General features: G+C 38.9%; 1 protein-coding gene across 1 annotated transcript in view; it reads left to right on the forward strand.

Moving 5' to 3' along the window:
- Positions 1 to 27,419, forward strand: part of CERS5 (ceramide synthase 5) — a gene marked incomplete in the record, with an annotated part of 46,817 nt that overhangs the window by 7,721 nt on the left and 11,677 nt on the right. The window contains 5 exon segments of the mRNA XM_072403162.1: positions 3,199 to 3,304; positions 10,842 to 10,972; positions 13,227 to 13,284; positions 22,205 to 22,255; positions 24,144 to 24,236. Coding sequence (XP_072259263.1) covers positions 3,199 to 3,304; positions 10,842 to 10,972; positions 13,227 to 13,284; positions 22,205 to 22,255; positions 24,144 to 24,236 — 439 coding nt within the window.

Genomic DNA, 27,419 nt, shown 5'->3' on the forward strand with positions numbered 1-27,419 from the left:
CTGAAACAATAAGCAGACGAGAATCATCTGACGTGTACGTAATCTTATGCAAACATCCAGTTGATAATGGCGCTTATACTTAACTTGCTTGGTGGGTAGTAAGTCACCTCTTTGTATTCTTGGAGAGATACTGGCACAAATAATTTCTAATACTTCATGGTCTGTCAGGTTGTGTGGATGGTACTTGTTGCTGTTCTTTCCACTGGCTGCTATATTTCTACAAGTTTGGGTAGTGTTGTAGGGGCCAGAAAGAGATCCGAGTATCCCATGACTTTGTTCCCAGGAATATTTAATTTGGACCATTTTCATTACAAGTTACAAAATCACTTTGTTTATGGCAGACCTCTGATCACAACAGGTTTAGAGTTCACTGTTTTTGGTGGATTTGTAGAACATGCACAACATTGGAAAGCAATGAGCAAAAATTGCTGCAGCCATGTATGTTATTGAAGTGATACTGGGAAACACTGACAATATTCTTTATTATAAATCAAGATTATCTCTTCTAAATGTTAAAGAAACTGAGAATGCTAAAAGATGAATAGATGGGATTGGAAACCACTTCATGCGCCATATGATCAGGTCTTTATTATTACCAAGTGGGTGTTCTATTATTTTACCTTCAGTTTCTTTATGAAAGCAAAGCTGGTTGGTTCCTGTTATATTATGACGTCTTGTTTTGTATCAGCCTTTTCCTGTTTTTACTAAAGATCTATTTGTGATTTGATTAAAACATATATCAAATCAATTAAATATTATAATATTTAGGATAACATGTAGATTGAATGTATATTGAAATTGAATTAGGTAAGTCCTTTTTGAAATAGTGTATGTCTACTGACACCAGAGCTGATGACTTTAATAAGAAATTGATCTTTTTTCCTCTTTTAAATGCATTAAGATTTAGAGGGAAGCTGAAACATTAGAAGATTGGGAGATGAATGTAATTATAATCCATTGAAATGTTTACCTTGTGTGTTTTCCTGTGTTCTGCTCCTTTGTGCCATCATAGGTTTCACACAGATACTCAATAACTGTCCCTGGAATTGATCTCTAGTGCTAATTCCTGGAAACAATAGCAGTGAATGTGTGCTGTGCAGGCAGCACTGTTCTATGGAGGGGGAAGGATGGGCCAGAGGCACCCCATTGTGTCTTCCTCAATATTAAACCATGGTGGTTGTTTTCTCCTGAGATGATCACAAATGAGCCTCTGTATAATGCCTTACCAGTGATCCGTACTGTCACTGGGACAGAAAATGAGGAGAAATATACCCAGCAAGACCATGGTAACAAAAGAAACCTTTGAGGTTTTCACCATTTACTGCTTCCTGACTGCACCTAAAGAGGACCTGTGCGGTCAGGTACTGAAGTTAGGCAAAAAACACAGAACTTGTATTTGGTGTTCAAGTGCAGATGAGGTCAGGGCTGCTCAACACCAAACCCTTTAAACCAGGGGTGTCAAACTCAAATACACAGGGGGCCAAAATTAAAAACTTAGACAAAGTTGTGGGCCAAACTTCAAGTTTATTGAAAAAATTGAGGAAGTTTTTCCTTCTCATTAGATGTAAAACATTTCATATGGAAACAAAGAGGTTTTGCTTCACATTCATTCTGGAACAAGCCTATAATAGAGAAATAGCACCACTGCTACAATTCCCTGTGTCTATAAAACAGTCCAATGTGGGGCCATACATAGGCAGAGAGCCCGCTGGTCTATAGACGGGAGTGATGCCGGGAATTGTAGCGGTGCTATTTCAATGCAGTTGCAATTCATATTTAGAATTCCTTTGGGGAGTTTGACACCCCTGCTTTAAACCATGGCTTTATGGAGCTGATTTTGGACACTCGCATTCAAAAAACTTTTGCAGAAATACTTTGTCATATGTAATGTGTTTGCATGTTTTTTTTTTTTTTTAAATGACAGGGTCTTTTTACCATAAATACCTGCTGCAATAAAAACATGGAAGCTTCTATTGCTTACCTTTGTCTGTGACTGCCATCTCTGGGTTCAATATCCAGAGCCGCTGACACACAGCAGGCATGAAGATAAACACTTTATTTTTTTGCATGTTTGTTTCAGGTTGGTGATCCAGAAAGTATTGAATCATACGGGTCACCATTACTGCATAGCAATTAGCATTTTCACATAGCGATTCATTCTACAACTGTTGCCTATTCCAGCACATACTAATAGATATTGTGTCATTTATATAATGTCATTGGTGTCTCTATTGTAACACGAGGTTTAACTTTTGTGTCAAATTATTATTGTGTACGTATTATAAGAAGTGCTGCATGACGGGTCTGTAATACTTTTGTTTACAGTTATTCCATAAAACATTCTATATAAAACTGGAGCTAAACTGTTCTCGTTTTACCTTCAGAATGCCAGTCTAGTACTTGGCATTTAGCGCAGAAGCAAACAAAGCTGTAAGGGTGGCCTAATCATCCAGAAACCTGGCACTCCGCTATAAATTGGGCTACCCTAGAGGACAGTAATGTGTGCCTCCAACTGTTCTGTTTGTCATTACTTGTGAAACTTGGGCAATCTTCATTGTTTTCATTGAGCGCTAGGCAAGTATTTTACCACGTGTGCCCTGTGTCTGTCAGGCAAATTGCAAAGGAAGCTGCAGTAAGTTCAGGAGCTTTAGGCAGATAAATACCCACCTCAGGGTGGTTCTCCTTGCCACGGCTAGCCTAATAAACATAAAATGCATTGGAATTGTGACCAGAATCCATTAAACTTTAGAATCCTAGTTGATTGCATTATAAGGTTACTCCCAGTATTTCTACCAAAGTATTTATGCGTACAATATGTTGTTGTGTGTTTGTCAGACTTTCACAACCAGGGTTCAGTGGAAGTCTAAAGTTCCCCCCGAGATTGCTGTGGGTTCTTTAAACAGTAACAATATGATATTTATCAGCCACATACAATGATGAATGTAATGTGCAATTTCCCATTGATGTTTTACTATTAGATTAATGTCAACTTTATGAATCGTGAATCCTTTTTTAACCAAAGAAAGCATTCCTGTACTTACTACAAATGTAATGGGGTATTTTTTTCATCCACACATTAACGTAAGGGGGCATTTGTTGAATCCAGCAGTTTTTGGCAATGAGATGTATTTAAAGTAATATATAGTGTGTTTTGAATATGGATATTTGTTTCTCAATTCTTATTAAAATGTTTTCCAGGATTATTGCTAAACCATGTGCGATTCGACTGGGTCTTCAAGGGAGTGGACCACGTAAAGCACAACCAAATTCTATCCTAGAAAAAGTCTTTACCTCCATCACAAAGGTGAGTGTCTGCTAACTGCTCTCTAATCCCGTGTATAGGACGTGTAGTTATAGGGGAAGGTTAATAATCCTGGTCATGTTTTAAGCAAACTTCATATACAGTAACACACAGGTGTTTATGACAAGATGTAACTTTTTCCAAAATGTATTTAGTGAATCTAGATCATCTCTCATTTTAGTTCTGGCCTCATTAGAATGAATAAGCATACAAATTATGGGAGAGAATTTTTGCTCCTGGAGGGGGAAAAAAGGCTGAACCCCACTGGTACCCACCCAAACATGAGGTGCCCATTTTGCCTATTGGGATCTTGTGTGAAAAGGATATTGAGAAAATCATAATAGAAAGTCCAAGTGATATAATGAGAAGGGAATCTTTTGCTCCTTAAAGTACGCCTGCCATCTACGTGAAAAAAAAGGTTTCATATACTTTTTAGTAACTTTTGAAGGCTCCCTTTTACTTCTGTCTGGTCACTGCGAGTGGTTGGGTGAACAGTGGATAGCTCGACTTTCTGTATTGACATAAGAGCTACCGGGAAGATTTACACTGAATTGATAGGTAAAATAGGAAGTCGAGCTACTCTAGAAATATTAGCAGTCTGAACAAACCACCCATCAGTAAGGTATGTAAATGAAGCTAGATTGTGTTTATACATTTATAGTGGCATGATTTGGGGTGTATGGAAACCACAGTCACTGCATGTAGAGTAACCTAATAGGACACATTGGACCTGGGTAAACAGAGGCAGCCCATATGGAAAGGAGCACAGTGACTAGCTGTAGCTTTATGTAAGAGAGTACAATGTGTTTATTTACTATGCCTTTGTTTTGTTTTGCAGTACATATACCTTCCAAGTCATATGATACCTAAAGGGTAGTGTACATCAGTTTGTGAAGTGTGTTTGCCAGATGCATTATTTGAATTGGATTTTATCGAGCAGTGTACACTGATGTATACTGTTGAATTGCAATAAGACAAACATTTTAAAAAGCGTCTCTTGTAATATGTCTCATAGTACAGGTGACATAAGCAGGGTGCATAGCAGTGGGGGGACTTCAAACCCAAGTAGGTAGATATGACCGCACATCAGCAGATAAACTGCAAGTTAAATGTATAGCATTTTATTCTAGTATTACACTTGGGGAATCCTTTTATGAAAATGACAAATGCAGTTACAATGGCACTGTTCTTATTTGTGCATCATACCACGACCTGGTGTACAGGTACATTTATTATTTTTCTGCTGGTGTTCTGTCATTTTGCTATACTAACATCTCATACATGTCTCGGTGCCCTCAAACTGATCTGATTTTCACAGCATTTTGCTTGCTTTTGCATTAAAATCTTGTGTATGTTAGCCCTAACAGCAGCTATATAATGTCCAGGATGGAAGCTGAATGGATTTTTTTTTTTTTTAAGATGCATTTGCAATGTGGCTATAGCTCCCGTTGCTGGAGTATGTGAAACTAAAGTCATCAGACTGATTATACAACCTTGAGGCTGATTTAAGTGTAGCTTTTTGCAAAGAGTCATGTGGGATCCATCTCGCAGGAAATATCCGGCATTTGATCATTGGAAGCACATGATGTGTAACATAGAATATACCCAGCGCTTTGTAACACACAAATCTTGCCATCCGTTCTCCACTAGCATTGGTAGAGTTGGAGAGATAATCATTCCGATAAAAACTATAGATGGCTCTTTTATTCTCGATTGAGAACAAAACACTGGTTACAAGCCCTCCTAAAAGTTTGTTCCTTTTTTTCCCCACAGAAAATCTGAGTTTCTTTTAGCATTGCTTGCTAATAAAATGCATTATTTTGATGTTGGCAATTCGTGCATGTGTGTTCAAGTCTTTTGTTTCACAGAAATATATTGCTCCACATATGGCTGCTTCTGTCCTCTCAGAAGTAATATAGTAGATTTCTACAGTAAATCATCTCTGCAGACTGTGGTATTGAGATCTTCAGACAAGAAGTTTATGCCCTATGACACCATTTATTTCACATGCATGAATAAAGATAAGAAATCATATGACCCAGCAACTTTGATAGCTTATCGCAGTGCTGTGCACCTTGTACATTTAATGTCTTGTATAATTAAAGAGCAACTCTGGAATGCATGTTAAAAAAGCCTCATTGCTCAGGTGTTAGTCCTGTTTTGGAAAAAGTATCCATAGACACAGCTAGTTGTCAATTCAGTAAATGAGAAAGCAGAGAAATGATCATTTGTATGAAGGATATGTCAGGGCTGACTAATCTCAGAAGAAACATTATGAACGAGATAGATTTTTTTTTTGCTACCCCCTTTAAAAATAAGAGAATACATGATGTGTAGGAAGTGCTGGAAATGTAAAATAAAACTAGAGGATGAGATGTGTAGTTGTTTTGTCCCCTAATAGTAGTTAATGCCTTGGACAGGTGAATGCCAATCCCCGGTAATACCAAAATGCTTTCTCAACATACAATACAATTCAAACAATATATAGCACTATTTCAAGTGCATACTATAATATGAGGAATTTCAGCTAATCAAGTTTGTCACTAGACAATATGCAACTATCCCTACAAGCAATATTAATGTCATAAGAGTTTTAAAAGTACAGTAGTCGCAAAAGGAAATCAGAGACTTGCAGACGTGTGACTGAGATATCCGATGCGTTTCGCCCGATGTAGCCTTCCTCAGGGGTACTTGCACATACGTGGAACACTGTTAGGTGACGATCCCAACATTAGAAATATATATACAAGATGGTAGACCTCACTCAGAGTATGCCTGGTAGGGATTTCATGGTAACTTGAAGCTGTATAAGACGCCAAGTTTGTGTGAGACTGGCGTTTTGGTTTTTTTTCATATAAAGGAGGACTGAGTGTTCCCAGAACATTGTCATTGAGGCAGCTTGTACTAGCATATTGGACTGAAGCTTTACTTCTATACATTTTTTTTTTTAAACATTTTTTTATTTAGAGAAATAAAAGGGTGTGATATAGACCAAGCCGAAATACAATACACAATATCAGGAGAGACAAAGTTCAAGAGATAACCGAGGTTAAATCCTCAATCATTACAAAAATCTAGTTGAGTGAAAATAACACATCAGAACGCTGGAGAAATGAACACCATGTACAAATTGAGAGTTTATCTAAACTCAATACCGAGACACCCCAAGAAGCCCCAAGGACAGAGGGTAGCGGGCATTAGGCTGCTTCAGCACAACTCAAATCATTATATAAATCAAATAATCTATGGGCTGCAGCATGTTCACCTGACTGACACTGATCACCCTGCAATTCAAATAGCAATGTAATGTTTTTGTTTTATACCTGCACTTTTCATTTACCTCTCATCTAATAACCTTGCCATATTTTTGGCTGGCACCAACTTATGGGATGACCATGTTCTGTCCCTGTCTCCCAATCATTCTTCTGTATTATTACCTTGTCATGCGTTCCCCTGTTATCAGTAAGATCACATTTTGCACTGATGTGTTGTGCTGTCATGGTCAGAAGTATCTTTACAGATGCTGCAAGTGATCAGTAGCGCTGGAACGCAACAAAAAATAAGAGGGTGGTTAAAAGTAATTAAACATTTAGAAATATATGATCCCATGCGCCCCCCTCCAGTTGGGACTTCTTGTCATCTTATATATACTTGCACGTATCTTATAGTATCTTCATCTCAGTTGTTCCTGTTTATATATCGCCTCTAAATTTCCAGTTATGTGCAAGCTCTGACGATAGCCTGCCTTCCCTCTCTTCTCTGATGGCGATGAGCTCTGAGTTATTTGTCACCCAAGTGTCAGGTTATTGGTAAAGACATGCTAAGCCAATCCATCATTTTGTTTAGTTGGTGTCAAAAACATACACACAGGGAATTCTAGTTCAGAGAATTTTATTAGCACATTTTACAATACAACATGAATGATTTCTGAGGCTTTTCTCTAGCTTCAGTTATCCGTGCATCACTCTTCAACTATCCTGCAGCTATTGTCATATATCTCTGATTGCTGTGGAATAAAGCACTCTTGGTTTATAGATGGAGTCTAAATTTGGGCTAAGTTGGCATTCTGGGTTTACTTTTCAGTGAAAGGATATGTCAAAGATGTCACAATATTAGGACATATAAACGCTAACATATGTTACCCATCAAAGGATGCTAAATTGGATCAGCCAGTCCTATAACTAAGGATAGCTTGCTGGGCAGCAAAGGGCAAGTCCATGACCTTACTGTACTTTTGCATTCCTGGATTACAGCTTGGTCACAGACCAACCCTCATCCTGCTGATAGGGCAGTAAACGGGCCATTGCTCTTCAGCAATATATTGGAGACAACTGTAACATGAATTTCTACTAGTCTCCTATTTTGGGGGAAGTAGTCACCAGTACAAATAAGGAGCTTACATCTCCCCAATGTTCCACGTTTTATCAGCAATGAAAAAATGCTTAGAATTGCACTTCAACACCAAGTTATTATTCAGAAAACATAATGTATGTTCAATTGATTCAACAGATTTATTTTTTGTAGATGTTTGGCTGTCAGTATTGGATATAGTTTTATAATGTGGATTGTATGTAGACCATGCCTGCATGCAGTTTATTATCAGTATTGGTTCTGTCCACAGTGACAGATGTTCTGTTCATTGTTGGTTAAAAACATAGCTCTGTTCATTTGTTACTAGGGAATGGGAATAGAAAATATAATAGAATAATATTATTGTTGCCTTTCAGGTACGGTAAATTTCCACTAATTCACTTCTCCTGGCCAACACATTTATCCCGTAGATAGCCAAAGGCAAGAGGCATTTTTACTACGGACAATCAAGCTAATATACTGTGAGATGTGGATATAGTAATTATAGCAGGGGTTCCCTAAGTCTCTTGTTAAGAGTTTGCCCCCTGGTAAAAAGGTAGAGAAAAGTTTCTCATTAATGTTATTATACAGAATTTATATAGCGCCAACATATTACCTGGTGCTGTACATTAAATAGGGGTTGCAAATGACAGAGCGACACAAACAGTGACACAGGTAGTAGAGTAGGTACTAAAGGTAGAGGAGAGGACCCTGCCCTGAAGAGCTTACAATCTAAGAGGTGGAGGAAGTATCACAAAATAGGAGGGGAGATATAGAGTAGTGAAGTGGTGATGGGTAAAAAGACAGAATAAGACGGGTAGGCAAGTTTCAAAAGATGGGTTTTGAGTGCTTTTTTAAATGAGCGGAAAGTAGGAGCAAGCCTAATAGGTAGACCATTCCAGAGAGTTGGGGCAGCTCTTGAAAAGTGTTGGAGCCGTGCGTGTGATGAGGTTATGAGTGAGGAAGTCAGTAGTAGGTCATTGGAGGAGCGAAGAGAGCGGAAGGGGGAGTATTTTTCTATCAGGTCAGAAAGGTAAGTGGGACAAGAACTGTGGAGGGATTTGAAGGCAAACCAATGGAGCCCATGGAAGCCAATGAAGAGAAGTACAAAGAGATGCAGCAAAAGAGGAGCGGAGGGAAGGATGGATGAGTCTGGCTGCAGCATTCATATTAGATTGTAGAGGAGAGAGTTGGGTTATGCTATCAAGTTATCTAAGTGTCAAACATTAAAGATCACCGGTGCCCATAACCATGAATATTTGCTTTTTAACAATTAGCAATTGAGCTTTAAAATAAGCCTTTGCTGACCCCTTATATGACTTAGAATGTTGGGTTTTTTACAGCTTGGAAACACCTGCTAATAGTTAACATTAGAGGGCTAACAAACTGCCAAAATTTGCTCTCGTACTGCAAAAACGCACTGCTTAGTTTGTGAATGTCAAAAATTAGAGCAGAATGCTAATCAAAAACAATGCTTACAGACAGGATGACTGATGATGATGTGAAGTCTCTTCTACTAAACCTCTTTCTTTCTGGCCTGTCCGTACTTTCCTTTTGTTTTCGTGCAGTTGGTGTACAGTCCCAATGTGCAGACATGACGTATCTCCAGTGCCCCAGACCTTTCTGCACTGTGATCTTGTGACTGTAGCTGCACTGGTGGGGTTAGTTTGGCAGGTAAATGTGCCATAATGTCCAGCAAGATCTACTTCTGCTTTAGCCTTTTCATAATGCTTTAATACAGAAACCAATCAGTGCTTGTTCTTGTTCAGAATATGTTCTTACTTGCTGTAAGTTCATGTGCTGTTTGCTTGCTGAGTAGCTCAGTCATGACATTGATATGATACACCTTCTTTAATGCCTATTGTACACAGAAAGCCACCTGAAATACCTCAAAGCCACCATGTACTTTCCAACATGCCGTAAAAATTTGCATGTGATGGGTGATACAGAGATAGGGTTTTCAGGATTTACCCCCCACATATCTTAATAAAATGTGCCCTGAAATCGAAAGCTTCTCTCACACGTAACTCAGCAAAGTGAGAAAGTTTTCTGACTTGTGCAGTTGGTTTGTTTTTTTTTTTTTCGATAGCAGTAGTAATTCACAGAATTCTTGTTGTTGCCTGCTTGCTATTACTATTCATTTGATATGTTAGTTTATGTAGCCTGTATTGTTCTGCTGGCATGTGCTGTGGTTTACGAGCAATACTGATTTCAGATGGTAATTCCACTATGTTGTTTTGTCTTTTAATATATTTGGAACTGTTTTTTTTCCTGGGCAGGGAGCCTTTGGTTGGTGGTTGAATATATCTGACAAGATAAAAAGACTTGATAGTTGCAGCACATATAGATATCAGAAGGAGGAGAGACCATGTGTAATACAGTTGGCGCGATTCGCTGAGCTGCAATATTTGTGCAATGATTTCAGCTGTCACTGCTTTAAATACTATTGTTTATATATTATTTAGAGAATTAAGCCTTTTATCTGATTGTGTGTGATCGATATCGCTACATTAGAAGCATAGGCAATTAGTGTCTCAGATAGCAATTTTTATATGTAGAAATTTATATATATATTGCATATATTTTAGCCGCAAGATAAGATTCACATGTACAGTTTGTGCTTACCCAGGACACAGTTGGGGAATGGTTGTCAGCAGCAGGCTCACTAAAGAAAGCACTTTATTCTTCTTGTAATTGTTTTTTTTTTTTTGGCAAGCAATAGTTTGCAGCATTTTGATTTATAACACCGTAGGAGCAGGTAAGTGTTCCCTTACTCATTCAGAAACCTGGTCGCTGAGTTACCACGAGGGACAAGATTGATCATGAAACATTGCCACTTGAAGCTGCAAAACTATAATAGGGGAATACTTGCAACATCTCTTTCTGTACCATTATTCAGGAGTGTGTTCAAGTACTAAGAGCCAGATAAACCATCCTATGTTATGCTATTTCCCATTTTAAAGAGTTGTTTTGCACCATCTGTGTCCTGCTTTCTGCTGCTCAGACAGGTCATGCAATTTTGGGACTAATTTGGAACTGTGGTAGCTGAAAGCGACTGAAACAACCTCTTACCATGTTTTTTTTTGCACAATAATTTTAGAATGTAATCAGATTTTTGTTTTTGTTTTTTTGGAATATACAAGTAAGGTGAAAAATATATATATTTAAAATCTCTTCATTTGTTATGCAGTGTCCTGATGGAAAACACCTGGAGGGACTGTCGAAGCAGCTGGACTGGGATACTCGAAAGATCCAGAGGTGGTTCAGACATCGGCGAAATCAGGATAAGCCGAGTTTAGTAACTAAATTTTCTGAGAGCATGTAAGTAGATCTGTAAAAGTTCTTCTATTTCATTTATATCCCGGTTGCTGTAATTTGTTGTTAAAAACACATGGTACTATGAAGACGTTTTCATTACAAAAAAGACGTGATTCAGTAAAGAGTTCATATTCGTTGAGGCTCTGGACAGGGTAAAATAAAAAACCCTATACAGTACATATCTGCAGTACATGCACATTTCACCATGTTTTAATAACACAAAGTACAAACAATATACTTGTTCATCTGCCAGATATGAATACAGAGAAATCCTGTATTTTTGTGAACTAAGTAGTGTCCAGTTACCTTACTTTATTTCATCAAGACAGAAAAATCAATATGTAGTCTGGGATAAAAAATGTGAGGCCTAATTGGACTCCTTAAAATAAAGTGTACACCAGACCACTTTACATTGCTGTAACAAAACAAATTTATTGTTATACACATTTACTGGATCAGAAAGCGGCAATTAAGCAAAGTTTCCTATTTCAAGTCTAGAAAACTAGAGCAGCCAATCTATGTAATTTGCTTTTGCTTCAAATATATTTCTGTTTATTGCATAATGGTGTGTGTGTGTGTGTGTGTGTGTGTCCCTTCCAAATTTAGGGATAGCATGCATAGCCATGCAAATCATACCTGATGACTTCATGACCAGCAAAGTTGCCAGCTAATCTGTCTAGCTGCTGATGTGCAGGAGTTGGGCAGGTTGTGTGGCTATTAATACAGTACAGAATACAGTACAGTAAGCTCCGATAAAAATCTCCTTAGCCACGGGACATGTGTAGATATTACAGTGGAAAGAATGATGCTTTAGTTAATTTTGTTTTTATATAGGTGGACATTGCTTTCACACACTACCTTTAGTATTATATTGTGGTGCTGCTACAATGCATTCATGTAGTGTGAAATGCAGCAAAAGCTTGTCTCTGACCTCCTTGCCTGCCTTCATTGTGTACACATCTGTATAGAGCAGAGTTCTCCTTTTCCCTGTGGAAGCTAGATTGCAAATTTTGCTAATAATTTTGCACCTGAAGAGTAGTTATCCTGAATAGACACCTTCCTGAAACACATTTCCTACCACACATGCTGTGCATACATTTGTTCCAACTAATAAGTAACTCGTTCCAATGCGCAGTGTAGTGTAGTGTAGTGGTCAGGAGTAAAATGAATGTACAACCCAGTGTACAGGGGTAAGGAGGGTGAAATGTTCGGGGTGTGGGGGGTCAGAAGTAAAAGTAAGGTACAGTTCAGCTAAGTGTGAGGTATTATGGAAATTGCCCATTATGATCCATTTCACTATCTGTGTCCTACATACACTAGATTATACACACTTTCCCACTCGCATAGATCTACTCACACACATACCGACCCTCACTAATGCACACACTTTCACTTACCTTCTTCTGCCGATTCTTTCAGTTCCTTTTCCTCTGCTCTGCTCTGCTCTTGCTCTGCCTGAGCTGGGGTAGTGAAGGGATTGGCCTGTCATTGTCCCTGACCCAGATATATGTTAGCACAGACCTGTACATACTACACAACATCTGCTCACTGTTGTAACCTGTACCTAATGTCAGCACAGGAAGTCTCTGATTACTAGCTTCCTCTTCCGGGTTTCAGTTTATATAATCCACAGCAGAGCTAAGCAGGGAAATTAAGTCATTTTAAAACTTCCCGTGTTGGCTTTCATTACAAGTTACAGCCGATAACCGCTTGACAGGCCTGGATGTGGCCCACGGGTCATGCGAATTCTACACATAGGTTTTCATTCATAACACGCTCCCCCCCCCCTAAAAAAAAAAAAAAATTTTATTCACCCTAAGCAATAAAGTAAATGGGGAGTTAGACATGAGAGAGAATTCATTTTTTTTTTTGCTTGTGTTAATTTATATCAGTTGACATTGATAGGTTTCTGATGTATTCTCTCCTAATTTTGGTAAATGTGAACAGGTGGCCTTGTGCATTCAGGGACTGAAGAGGAAAGCATCTCAAAAGGCATTTGTTTTTTAATAAGAGCTTTACCAAGTTATTCACAACTTCTTCAGTAACTGAATTAAACTGGAGGCTTGGTGTTTTTTTCCTTTTTTTCTTTTTGTCTACCTATGCCATCAATAAATTCTAATGTAGAAGTCAGTTGTATTCTGATTGGTGCCATTAAATGTTCTCCTGATATGGGTGGCTTTGAAGTTCTAAATCATGATATTTCTACTTTGTCAAAGTTTTGTTTTTCAACACTAACATTGCCCTCTATTTTATCTAGGTGGCGGTTTATATTTTACTTGTATATCTTTTCCTATGGAATATGTTTTCTCTGGTCGGTAAGTAGCCATATGAAATTTTGTCTTCATGTGATTCAATGTTATGTGTATGTCTAAAGCTCACAAAACATAGCCACTTGTTCATCTTGTCTTGGGAACACCAGTGTGAATTGTATTGTGTATAAAACTTTTAACAAGCTGTCATGGCTTGCCAAAAACAGAACTGAACTTTGCGCTCTACCTGGCCTTTTTTTTTCCTTTACTTTTGTTTTCTTTTTTTTTTCTTTCTTTCTTGGAAGTGGTATCACAGGCATCTTGTTATTATGATTCCTGTGGTCTCCCTGCAGCAGAGTTATTTTTCCCCACTGTTTCTGCCTTTTTAAAGCTTTATCTCTTATCAGTGTCTCCTGAAGAAGCAGCTATTTTGGTAAGGTAGGAGCCACCAGTAAAGAGATCATTGAGCAGCACAGTGGTAATGTTGCCAAGCCTCAGTGTACATCTCCTGTGACTAGCAGTCCGAGGCAGCAGTTTATTAGCTCTCACACTTCAGACCTGCAACTGTGAGTCTGTAAGAACAGGAGTGCCAAGGCCCACATGTGCCAAGAAGTGCACGGCTATTTTTAGGAGGAATTCCAGACAAAAGGTTGGTTTTTACCAGACATAATTGACAACTTAGGCTTTCTCTAAAAGATAGCAAAACTTCATTTCTGGTTTAACCTACAGCAGACACTTGGTGTGCTATTGACACCCAAAACCCCTATTGAACTACATGGGCGTAGAAGGGGGCTGTGGTACTGTGTTGTGCCAATACATTATGCCATAGTCACCACAGTGAAAGTTTGACATTCAGTCAGTGCAAATGGATGTGCACAGGAAGAGAAAGCAAGAACAATGTACAGGAAATACTGTACTGATTGATTTATTCCTGTTTTTCTTAGTGCTTTACAAAATTATTATATTTTGGAAGTTTGGTTAACTTTAAAAGCACTTGTTAAGAAGCAGTTAAAAAGTTCAGGTAAGTGGAGCTTCCTAGATGTACCTACTGCAGCTATCATTTTTTATCTGCTACAGATAAATAGCCTTTCCTAAGGCTATTTATCTGCTACAGATAAATAGCCTTTCCTAAGGCTAATACACACATGCAATAATTGTCATTGGAAAGGGTCCTTCACTATCCTTTACAATAACAAAATACTGCACGATGCATAAATGAACACTGTACATACAGCGCCAGTCTGGTCTATGGAGAGGGGAGGAGGAGAATGACGGAGCTGCGCTCTCTCGCTCCTTCACTTTCATTACGGTTGTTCCTCGTTCATGAATCCGTCATGACAGATCCATGAATGACGAGCACTGTACACATGCGATTCTCGTCTGATATCAGCCCTGAGGCAATTACCGGACGAGAATCATCTGACGTGTGTACATAACCGATGGGGCAAAGCTCTGACTCTTTCTCTCTTATTCTGAAGTTCTCTGATGGGCCTCCTTCATGGCCAATAGGTGTGTGAAGCTGGAAGGGGCAGACAAGAATATTAAAAAAAACTAAAATAAATGTATCCATGTTCACACACACTCGCACTTTTCACCTAAAATTCCATTGGAACAATGTTAATACTATGGGTCAGGCTATTAAGCACTTGCATTTTATGGATGAAGCTGCTGGTAAATTGAGTGTCTTTCTGCTGCATAGTATCATTTATCCTGTGTTATGTTCTGTGTAATTCAGGGAACACCCGCTATGTAGAATATTACCGCCTTCTGATGGACTTAGCCGACCTGTGGTTGACATGAGAACTCTGTTCTATCTCACTACTTGAGTCCCCAGTGGAAATAAAAGAATTCAGAGGCTGATCCAGTCGGCTAAGATAACACTTTTGGGTGGAGTGACCATTTAACCTGCAAAAAAAAAGGGCATAGCTAAAATATTTGAAGTGTTTTAACACTCTCATGAAGCTTTGGAAAACTGATTAGCAAATCATTTTTCCACAGAGTATTCTAAAATAAAGACTCTGTTTGGACAGTGAATGGAATTTGGCAACTTTTTGAAAAGTTTGATTAAAATAAGCCAAACAATGTGTAATCCTTTGTCTGGCAGAATAACCAGCCCAACTGCAAGAGATACACAGTATTTTTCTCAGCATTATCTGTTGCCAAGTTCAAAGTGCAGATGCTTCCTGCCCGCTAATATAGCTGTGTTTTCATTCTAATACCTTCTTTTAACATCATTAAACATTAACTCCAGTGCCTCAAGTCATAGAATGCAGTATTACTGGGATCGGCAAGGCCAATGTATTTTTATAGAATGGTTGGTTGTAAACCCCAGAATTAGCTTGCCATAGATGCCTTTTAAATAAATAGAATTTTGGGCTCAGACTCACACAGTGAATGCTCAGTACAACAGTTCTCAAGCTGCCTATTGCACAAGGTAAAATTGGAAAATAGATGTAACTATACACATGATGGCGGTGGAGCTGCTGTTTATTAGGTGGATATTGGGATGAGATTTCTAACATTTTGTGAGTGTTTGATACTCTGAATTACATGGTTAGCTTCAGCCTTCTTCATTCTAGATCCACCCTTACAGCCAATCTACTAAGAACTGATTTTTTTTTTTTTTGGATAAAGGTGGTATATACTTGTGCTCTTTTTAAGATTTTATAGCGGCTCACAATTATCTACTTATTTACCATTTTTCTAAACACATTTTCAACATTTAAAGTGGAACTAAAGTCCCACTTGAAGTAAAGTCGCTTAAAGACCACTGGTCTTACCTAAACTGACCTGAGAGGTACAAATTGCTCATTGATCGAGGAAGCTCTAGCAACGCTGCCTTATGAATGGTCATGCCCTAATGCACACTGTAAATGAACCCTAATAGGTTAATTTGTAATTTTAATGTAAGTTTGTCATTGTGTCTTTTATACTTCCTTGAGCCATGATGTGCCTCCTGGGTCATTTTTAACTGAAACCAATTATCTATTTGATCTGTAAGGGTGATATTGTACCCGCTGGTCAGCAATGTAAGAGACATTCTCCCTACTGACCACCACACTAATATACTGTGGGAATAGTAATTTCAGAAGGGGTTCCTGGAGACCGGAAAGCTATTTCAAGGGTTTCCCCATGTTAGAAAGATTGGGAAACATTGGTCTAGTATGAATGCAATTTTTCACAATCGCCAGTAGATCTTAAACTTGCTGTAAAGTTTGAAGGTAAGTGGTAATACGGATGCAGAGGTCATTCCAAAACATAGGCAGCAAGAACTACATTTTGGTGACCTTGTGAGGTCTGATGGCTGAGAATTACAAACACGTACAATATGCAGTATTTGCTGTTTTTTTAATTTATTAGCTTACTGTCCTTTATTTGCTCTCTGAAATTGCTCTTTAACACACACAGATAAGATTGTTTACAATACGCTGATACAATTCCTATATATTTCTAGAAAAAAATTAACTATAGTTTCCCTTTTAGACTATTGTAAGGTATAGTTAGCTAATTCAAAGCTTTATGTTGGCTTTTAATATATGTCACGTATTAACTTTAAAATTTGTATAAAGATGTTCTTTCCTTGACATAACTGGAGATAAGACAATACTGCACATACTGTCAGATTCTAACTCATTGCTGTAGTTCCTTGACTTTTGTGTGGTAACTGCTGCCAACGGATAATTGTGTCCCCTGAAAATTCTTGCTGGGTGGGAGGAAGCTGTAGGTGGGTGGCAGCTCCTTTGTTGTGACCCAACTTTCCAGAAACCACCCAAAAACATCTAGGCGGTTGCTAACAAGTGCAAGGGGGTGCAAGTGGCTTAACGGAGCTGGGGAGAACACTGCATTCAAATAATGCTCTGCATTATGTGATAGTACCGAAAGGGGATGGCATTGGTCTTTCCAAATTTAGGATTTGAGTGGATCTGGGAGCAGTACCCTTGTCCCTGGAAACAATGTAATCATTTTACTTCCAGAAAAACTGTTCACATGTTTTTGGAAACCTGGTATGACATAAAATACTTGCTAATTTGTTAGACACATCCTAATGACATTTAAATTCTAGTCATTACTTCCTGTGCAATAGAACATGATTGCATTCTTACTTTTTTAAATGTTTCATGGCCTTTCATATTGACCTACTAATGACTTCCTCACCCATAACCTCATCACACGCACGGATACAAGACTTCTCTAGAGCTGCTCCAACTCTCTGGAATGGTCTTCCTCATCTTATTCGGCTTTCTCCTACTTTCTGCTCATTTAAAAGAGCCCTCAAAACCCATTTTTTCAAACTTGTCTACCCATCTTCTTTCGTCTTTTGAAACCATCACTACTTCCCACCACTACATATCCCCCTACTATTGTGTGTAATTTCCCCCACCTACTAGATTGTAAGCTCTTCGGCGCAGGGTCCTCTCCTCTTGTATCACTGTCTGTATTAGTCTGTCATTTGCAACCCCTATTTAATGTACAGCGCTGTGTAATATGTTGGCGCTATATAAATCCTGTTTAATATTAAAAACCTGAAAAGAAAATAAATATTCCATGTCTATTATACATAATTGGCGTTTTAATTTCCCAATGTTCCTCTTTACAATACTGTATTTGATCAACTTTAACCCATCAGTTTATCAAGTGCTCCCTGCACATGATTTTGTTAGCTTTGCATATTAAATTCATATGCATGTTTTGGTGCCAACTTTATTTTGAAATACACTTCACTGAGCTTTTATCAGTAATTGCTAACTAAATACGAAGAATAGTCCCTTTCCCAGTGTGAACTTGCATGTTTGTGTAATGCTTGTACTTTGGTACCCACAATCGATGTCAGGGTCGTACTTGCTCAGCCAGCCGGAGTCTGATGGCCAGAGTCTGATGGCGCGTGCAGTTTTAGCTGCAATAGCAGGGTAAACAGAATGTTGAAAAGCCCTGTTCTGTCAGGGTAAGTAATGTTTACACACACATTTCTGTGTTATCAGTAGTCTATTCATAAAAGACAGCACTTTACAAGTATTGACCCCCTGATAGCTGGGTGTGATTACTACACCTGCATTTTAAATCACACCTTTTCATTTAGTACTCCTCTCTAACCTTGTGGGTGTGGACTTGGCAAAATGTACAGTTAGGTCCATAAATATTTGGACAGAGACAACTTTTTTCTAATTTTGGTTCTGTACATTACCACAATTAATTTTAAATGAAACAACTCAGATGCATTTGAACTGCAGACTTTCAGCTTTAATTCAGTGGGTTGAACAAAAAGATTGCATAAAAATGCGAGGAACTAAAGCCTTTTTTTTACACAATCACTTCTTTTCAGGGGCACAAAAGTAATTGGACAAATTAAAAAGCTGAAAATAAAATGTTCATTTCTAATACATGGTTGAAAACCCTTTGCTGGCAATGACAGCCTGTAGTCTTGAACACATGGACATCACCAGATGCTGGGTTTCCTCCTTTATAATGCTCTGCCAGGCCTTTACTGCAGCGGCTTTCAGTTGCTGTTTGTTTGTGGGCCTTTCTGTCCGAAGTTTAGTCTTCAACAAGTGAAATGCATGTTCAATTGGGTTCAGATCAGGTGACTGTCTTGGCCATTTAAGAATATTCCACTTCTTTGCTTTAATAAACTCCTGGGTTGCTTTGGCTGTATGTTTTGGGTCATTGTCCATCTGTATTATGAAACGCCTCCCAATCAATGTGACTACATTTAGCTGGATTTGAGCAGACAGTATGTCTCTGAACACCTCAGAATTCATTCGCTGCTTCTGTCCTGTGTCACATCATGGATAAACACTAGTGTCCCAGTGCCATGGCAGCCATGCACGTCCAAGCCATCACACTGCCTCCGCCATGTTTTACAGAAGATGTGCTATGCTTTGGATCATGAGCTGTTCTACGCCTTCTCTATACTTTTTTTCTTGCAGTGCACCCTCCGTATTTACTTTCATGCAGTCTTCTCTTTATGGTAGACTTGGATATCGATACGCCTACCTCCTGGAGAGTGTTGTTCACTTGGTTGGCTATTGTGAAGGGGTTTCTCTTCACCATGGAAATGATTCTGCCATCATCCACCACTGATGTCTTCCATGGACGTCCGGGTCGTTTTGCGTTGCTGAGTTCACCAGTACTTTGTTTCTTTCTCATGATGTACCAAACTGTAGGTTTTGCCTCTCCTAATATTGTAGCAATTTCTTGGATGGGTTTTTTCTGTTTTTGCAGCTTAAGGATGGCTTTGTTTCACCTGCATGGAGAGCTCCATTGACCGCATGTTGTCTGTTCACTGCAAAATCTTCCACATACAAGCACCCACCCTTAAATCAACTTTTATCAGGCCTTTTATCTGCTTAATTGATAATGACATAACAAAGGAATGGCCCACACCAGCCCATTAAATAGCCTTTGAGTCAATTGTCCAACTACTTTTGAGCCCCTGAAATGAAGTGATTGTGTAAAAAAAAAATAAAATAAAAAAAAAAGCTTTAGTTCCTCACATTTTTATGCAATCTTTTTGTTCAACCCATTAAAGCTGAAAGTGTGCAGTTTAACTGCATCTGAGTTGTTTCATTTAAATTAATTGTGGTAATGTACAGAACCAAAATTAGAAAAATGTTGTCTCTGTCCAAATATTTATGGACCTAACTAGGTGTACCTAGTAGATTTTGGGGTATATACAATATATTGATAGAAAGTATGTAGTAGTAGTAAAGGGACAAATGCAATCACAATAGTAAACCGTCCATAACCCCCAGACACCTCCCCAGCCTCTTCCAGGCCATAACTATGTTCGGCTGTGTCGGTGGAGCCTTTCATTACAACCCTATTAAAGAATATAGAACCTTGCTGCCTAGGCAATGTTGGCGCTGATTTGGATATTCTAGAGAGAATAAGAAGGGGGCATGGCTTTCCTGCTAAGTTATTTGTGGGGTACATTTTTTTTTTAGATCTGAGGAGTAGGGAGGATGGACTCATGTACAATGTCCACAAAGTAAATGTTGCCTTCTGAGAACACCGTCTGTCAAAATGATCTCTCAGACCTGCAGTGAGCTGTAGCATTCTGCTGTAGGCTCAACCACTATCCTAACCTCTCCCATTTAGGTGAATTGCAGAGGTTGTGAACCATTTTTTGCACGTGGTTTTTTTTTTTTTTTTACGATTTGCACTGCAGCTGCATACAAATCTGGTTACCTGCAATGCGGTTTACTGCTTCCAGGATCATATCAACAGCTTGCCGTGCAGCAAGGAGCTTCTAGTCACGCAGGTTCATACCACATTTGTAAAATTGTCCTTAAAGATGTAGGCAGCATTTGGATGGAGGTTAGCAGTGGTGACCCCATATTTTTCTGATAAGAGGTTTTCTTTAAGGTTCTGTGCCAGCATGAAGATTTTTAAAACAGAATTTCCTTCCAGTTTGTAAGACTGAGGCTGTTTACATAGCAAAAGGAATTATCACCTTGCAAAGACATTTTCACTTTGCAAAGAGTACCAACCACATGGTGTAAGAAAAAGCAACACTTTGTTTGCACAAGATTGGATTGTTGAAGACAAAAGACTTTCAACCCATTCAGCAATCTAATGGAAAATTACTTTTGCAGTGTAATAAATTGTCTTTGCAAGGTACATAGCCTGTATTCCTTTAGTAAATCAACCCCGTAGTGTTTATTGCTCTTGGGCTTTATTAAAACAGTTCATTGTGGTAAAGCAATTCATACAAAAAGTGCAGTTTTAACATATTTCCTACAGAAGTAGAAGTGGCATTACTCTGGTGATGACTCGCATTCCCTCTAATATGACGGATGCTTTGCACCGACGCAGCTTTATTTTATGGCTGGGGCAGCAGGACAGGCTACTAAAAATGCCAGGCTACAAAAAAAGCTGTTTTTTTTAAAAGATTACCTTGAAAACATGTAAATGATGCAGCAGGTTTCCTCATTTGTGTAAATGTCCATTTAGGAGAGAGCTTTTTATCTTCACTACTCATACCTGATATAGTCATTCTCCAGGCTTGTCTTGGCTGCTCACAACGGTTTTGTTTTTGTTGCTAAGGAAATACCAAGCCAAGAAGGCCGACTTCACAGAGATATAATGGTTTTGTACCAGAGCTTATGAAGAGTGATCATAGGTGTCAGGAATATAGGTTTGTGCACTTGGCTGCAGATCGGAATCATCTGTAGGTATATTTTATACTGTAGCCTTATAGGGCAGCTGAGTAATAAAGAAAACCAGTCCTTAAAGACCTGAAATTTGCCATTGTTGTCCTGAAAAGTCTATCCCTTCTAATTTCAATATCCTATGAGCCACTGAACTGGTGCAAGCATGCAGCCAATATAGTCTGACCTTCTGGTTCACATAAATTTGTCAGCTACAAATACTGACCGCTCAACACTGACCGCTATTATTTTGGAATAAGAATACATCATTTTATCAGTGAAATTGACTGATATGTATCCTTGCCTGCAATTACTTTTTAGATTCAGTAACCTAGACAAATCCGTTACATTATTGATGATTGGATTTGTGTTCTGCTAGGTTAGCTAAATTCTTTTTCTGATCATGCATAATATAGGTGTATTCACTGGTTTTCTACTTCATTCTCAATAATGTATATTGGAGTAGAAAGTCATGGGACTCGGAGGTCTTTGATGACACTGAAGTTCCTATTAGAAGCTCCTAAACGCTTGCTTGCAACAATTTTTTTTTTTTTTTTTGTAATTTATTCTGTTGACATGATCTGGGGAAATGTACTTGAAAGCACCACTAATGCAGCAAGTAAAAAATATGTATTATATAAAAGAATAATAAACCGGACCAATGTAAAAGGAATTTCCCTCCCCCCTGTATGTAATGTTGGCTTATGTGGTCATTAGGAACTGTAGTCATTAGTTTAATTCTTTTCTTCTGAAATAATGTTTTTTAATAATAATTGCCTAGAAATTATAAGGAAAATAAGATGACATATGTCTAACATTTTTTTTATATTATATTATAGGCTCCATGGTTTTGGGATACACGACAATGCTGGTACAATTATCCCTATCAGGTATACTTTTCATTGGTTTTTGTGGGTGGGGATATCAGGGGACCAAGTGACATTTTGACAAGGCTAGCAAGGAAAAAGTCAATTACAGTAAACTAACAATTATTAAGCTTACCATAAATATCAGGCATGTCCAAAGTCCGGCCCGGGGGCCAATTGCGGCCCATGTTCAGATTTCCATCGGCTCACAGCCTCTGTCATAAAATCAATAATTTGTGGCCCGCCAGCACTGTTGACCACAGTATATAAAATACACGCATACAAAAAAGCTATTTTTTATTTCATTAGAGTTCGTCAACCGCCTTGCAATTATCGGCCCGCTACTCGGCGGGCATATTCGGCAGGATTGGAGTCCCCATGTATGCACAGGGAACGTCATTATAGTGGGCGTGTGCTGTGTGGGACCCGCATGGACCACGCCCACTTTGATTCCAAGAACATGCTCTGCATGTAGCCAGCACTGACACGTGCACAGGGAAACCCTCACGTCACCCTGGTGGGCGTGTGCTGTGTGAGACCCGCACAGACCACGCCAACACTAACCCTGAGTACACGCTGAATGGTCGGCCCCCACACATTTGTTTGGACATTCCTGATAAATATGTTACAATATGACTATACAATTTCTGTTTCGTCGCCTCTGAATTTTTTAAAACTTTGTAGTAGGAGGACCCTCCTGGCCAGTCAGTTTGTATCTAATTAGGTAGACATTTGCTCTGCTAAATTGTTCATACAATATTATGGAAATTGTATGTTTGGATTGTAAGAAGTTTTAAGTGAACGTGTATGCCTGGGGGTGTGTATGTGTACATATATGGTTCTGTCCCATCAAGACATGGCCTTCACAAAGCCTGTTTTAGCACCAAAGGATCTGCATCAGAGCTTTAAGCACCAAGGCTTAAACAGCAGATCCTTTAAGGCTATGTACACACGTGCAATAATTGTCGTTGGAATGGATCTTTCATAATCCTTTCCAACGACAAAAGACTGCGCAATGCCTGAACAAGCAATGTACGTACAGCACTGTTCTGCTTTATAGGGAGGGGAAAGACGAAGCGGCACCCTGCTGAACTCTCACCCCTTCAATTTCATTACGAACGTTCATCTTCCGTGGTTCCGCCAGGGCGGTCTTTCGGACAGTGAGCGCTGTACACACGCAAAGATTCTTGTCTGATATCAGCCCTGAGGTGATAATCGGACGAGAATCATCTGACGCGTGTACATAGCCTAAGTTTGACGCGTGTACATAGCCTAAGTCAGGTTCCCTTCACTGGCTATTGGTTTTCCATTATGTCTCTTGCTGCCATATTTTCCCCAGGGAAAAAACTATAGACAATGGTCTAAAAGAAAATGTGATTCATCAGATAAGGCCACTTATTTCCTGTGCTCCATGGACCCTCCTATTACTATTGTAGGTGCTTTCAGCATTCGGTTTTTATGCAGTTTGTATTACTGTTGCTATTCTGTGGGAAAAGATTAGGCAAGCCAGCCACACCCCATAGAGAATCAACAAGTTATGGGCACACATCACTCTTTTTGCCTGTTTAGCATTTGTCTTTCCTTAGGCCTCTTTTGTTGGGTACTAACTACTGAATACCAGTAACACACCACAAGATTCATTGTCTTATAGATTCTCTTACCCAGTCCTCCGACAGTGGTTAAATTGTGATGTCTAGAGACTCTCAGATTTTTACATTTGCCCATTTTTCTTGTTTTAAAAACATTACACATTAAACCAGACTGTTCAGGTTCTCCCTTATATATCCAACACCTTATCAGGTGCCAGTATGAGACTTTCAATGTTTACTTAATCCATCAGTGGTTGTAATGTAATGTTATTTGTGTATATGTGAGCATCTGTGTAGTGTTTTTTTTTTTTCTTTCTTTCCAGCCGCTCACGACAGGCCTGTACTACTATTATATTCAGGAACTGGCCTTTTATTGGTCTTTAATGTTCTCCCAGTTTATCGATATCAAGCGCAAGGTAAGAATTTACTTCAATTATTTTGATAATTATATCATCTAGTGTTTTATTCACTTTACAACTTGGGGTTTAGTGCATGCAAACACAAAATAATTCTAATATTTTGGTAAAGGACAAGACTGCATTAAAGAAAAGAATGCCAAATATGTTAAGTCTTAAAATTTATGTTCGTATGTTATCTACTAAAAAAACAGATCCCAAAACTGTCCAGTGATCTCCCCAGCCTCTTTTAGCTGGGCGCACCACCCGGCACTTTTCAAACACCCGCCTGTTTTTGGGTTGTTACTGAACAGTTGGGTCACAATACAGGGGCTGCCATCCACCTACAGCTTCTTCCCACTGGCTTAAAAAACATTTTGACTTGAACACTGCTGTCCCAAGGTGATGGGTTATCAGTTTAGAGTTACCCTATAAAATGGCCCTAGAACTACTCCTGGTATATGTTTATTGAAGCCAGGAGCCAACAGACACGTTCCATACCATCTGGCTACTAAATGACATAAATAGCCGGTCAGGAATAGCAGTTTTCCAACCCGCAATTGATCTATGTAACATGGTAGGGTTGTTGTACTCTGACAAAAATTGTGCATTCTCTAAAGCAGCATTTCTCCACTTTTCTAGCATAGGGAGCCCTTGAAAAAAATATCCAGTTTCTTAGGAAACTCTTTCAATAGTCACCATATACACAGCTCACCGTATATTAGTTTGGTGGTCAATGAGAAGTATGCATTTTACATTGTTGGCCAGTATGAAGAATGTCATCCGGTGTCAACAGATCATTGGTGTCAGTGGGAACTGACCAGGGAGTTACAAATTGATCATAGCAACATTAGTAGCAACAGTAGCTTTACACAAAGCCAGCCTTTAACAGCCTTTTTATTTATTTGTTATTACATTAACTTGAACATTAATAATGCAGTGCAGACAGTGGCTATACACAACCTGATCATCCAATGTGTGCAGGGGCCTTTTGTTTATAAAAGTGGCTTATCTGTGCCATCACACATATATGAAATGCTTTTGAGTTCAAGTAGATTGAAAGTGACACAGTTGAACGTATTGTTTAGTACACAGTGACTGTATGGGTTGAAATTTTGGTATGTGGATCTCCTGGTTTGTGGCAGGATTAAGGCAGCCAGGCTTGTCTTACCCCTGAATTAACCTATTCTCAAGTACTGGTAGAAGCCAATGGGACACAAGCTCTTTTTGTCTTCAGTCTCGTGTCTTATAATTGTATTTAACAAGTATCCCATAAAACTTGTATTTCCTTCTTCCGCACTGTAACCAAGGCCAATTAAAGTGTGGCAGTTGTGCACAGTAAGACAATGTACCATACACAGAACTGGCTGCGGTGTGATTATTGTCACAAGCTATGTTATAAATCACGCTTATTTTTTTCAACATCTCGCTCGTTTTTCATTAAAAGACCATCGTGAGAAATAAAAAAAAACTGCCCATAAAAAAACTATCCTGTTACACATTGGTGGAGGCTTCCAGCACCTAAATACACGTTTCTAGTTTATTAGGTTCTTGCGATGGCCTAACAATGAAATTTTAGGGGGTGTTAGCCACAGGTGTCCCCCCACTTGGCACCTATATTTTGTTTACCTGTACCTCCCTGTTCCAGAGAAATTAGGGTTCAGGTGCTAGAAGCCTCCACCACTAATGTGTAACGGTAGTTTTTTTTTTTTTGTTTTTTTGTTTTTTTTTTTCATGGCCATATTTTTTTTATGTTTGGACGATGGCCTAATGATGAAATTTTAGGGGGTGTTAGCCACAGGTGTCCCCCACTTGGCACCTATAATTTTGTTCACCAGTATTCCCCCATTCCAGAAAAATTGGGATTCAAGTGCTAGAAGCTTTCAGCCTTGTGTAACAGGGTAGATTTTTTTGATGGGCAGAGTTTTTTTGTTCTGACGATGGCCTAACAATGAAATTGTCCCCCCCATGCCCCCTTAATTTTGTTCATCTGTACTTCCCCCCGTTCCAGAGAAATTAGGGTTCAGGTGCTAGAAACCTCCACCAATTTGTAACGGTAGTTTTTTTATGGGCAGAGTTTTTTATGTTCTGACGATGGCCTAACAATGAAATTTTAGAGGGTGTTAGCCACAGGTGTCCCCCACTTGAACCCCCTAATTTTGTTCACCCGTATCCCCCTGTTCCAGAGAAATTGGGGTTTTGGGGTTCAATTTGGGAAGTGGACAGGGTGTTGTATGACATTTCTAGTTTTGTGATCGGTATAATGTTAGGGGTTGCACCTCCTTGCTATATAAGTGGCCCTGGGGGTCCATTATTTGTATGTTTAATTTCGGCCTTCTAGATACTTTTTAAACAGCAACCCTGATGTTCAATTTTCACTATTTTTATAATTATGACCCCCATATTTTTGAACGTTATTAAAGGTGGGGAGATGAAATTTAGGGGTATTGCTAGCTATGAGGATTCTCTGTGTACCCTGACAAGTTCAGGTCGGTATGACATACTGTTTAGGAGATATGGAGGTTTGTACTGGGAGAGATGTAAGACTGCAGTACATGACATGTTGCATTCATACACAAACAGTGAAAGTGAAACTTTCCTAACAATGAAGTCATTGTACACACCCATTGGTATACGCCCCATGGCAGTTATTTTTCATGGGTAGTTTTTTTGCTTAGGACACCCGGCTTCAGGACCCATAAAACTGGCTTTTCATAAGAAGCCAACTGTCTGGCAGACTAACTTATTTATGGAGATAATATATATTATATCCTTTCCATCTTTTTATTGCTATCAAGGTCCCTGCTGTTTCTTGGATTTACTATTTCTTTCTTCTTAGGACAGGAAATGTTAAGAAAATCTCACAACAACCCCCATTTTTTTTAACTCTTATTTACTCTACCAAACAAAAGGCAGGAGTTAGGGCTTTAAGGAAGAATTTGAACAAATATATTGTAAATAAAATCTTATGTATTTTTGCGTAGGAGCTAAGGATCCATTCTGGTTAATGTATATTCTAAATCTGCAATTCTCAACCAGAGTTCCTCTAAAGTTTTTCAAACTGTGGCTGATTGACCTTCCATTTGATGATGCCCGCATAGTTCTGGGACAAACACACTTGGTATTGCCAGCTGCAAAACTCCAATGATGTTCTTAGGTGTTTATAAAGGAGATATCCCAGCCACCACTGTAAAGAAGCATTCT

This window comes from Pyxicephalus adspersus, chromosome 1, assembly GCF_032062135.1.
Source record: "Pyxicephalus adspersus chromosome 1, UCB_Pads_2.0, whole genome shotgun sequence".
Taxonomy (NCBI): domain Eukaryota; kingdom Metazoa; phylum Chordata; class Amphibia; order Anura; family Pyxicephalidae; genus Pyxicephalus; species Pyxicephalus adspersus.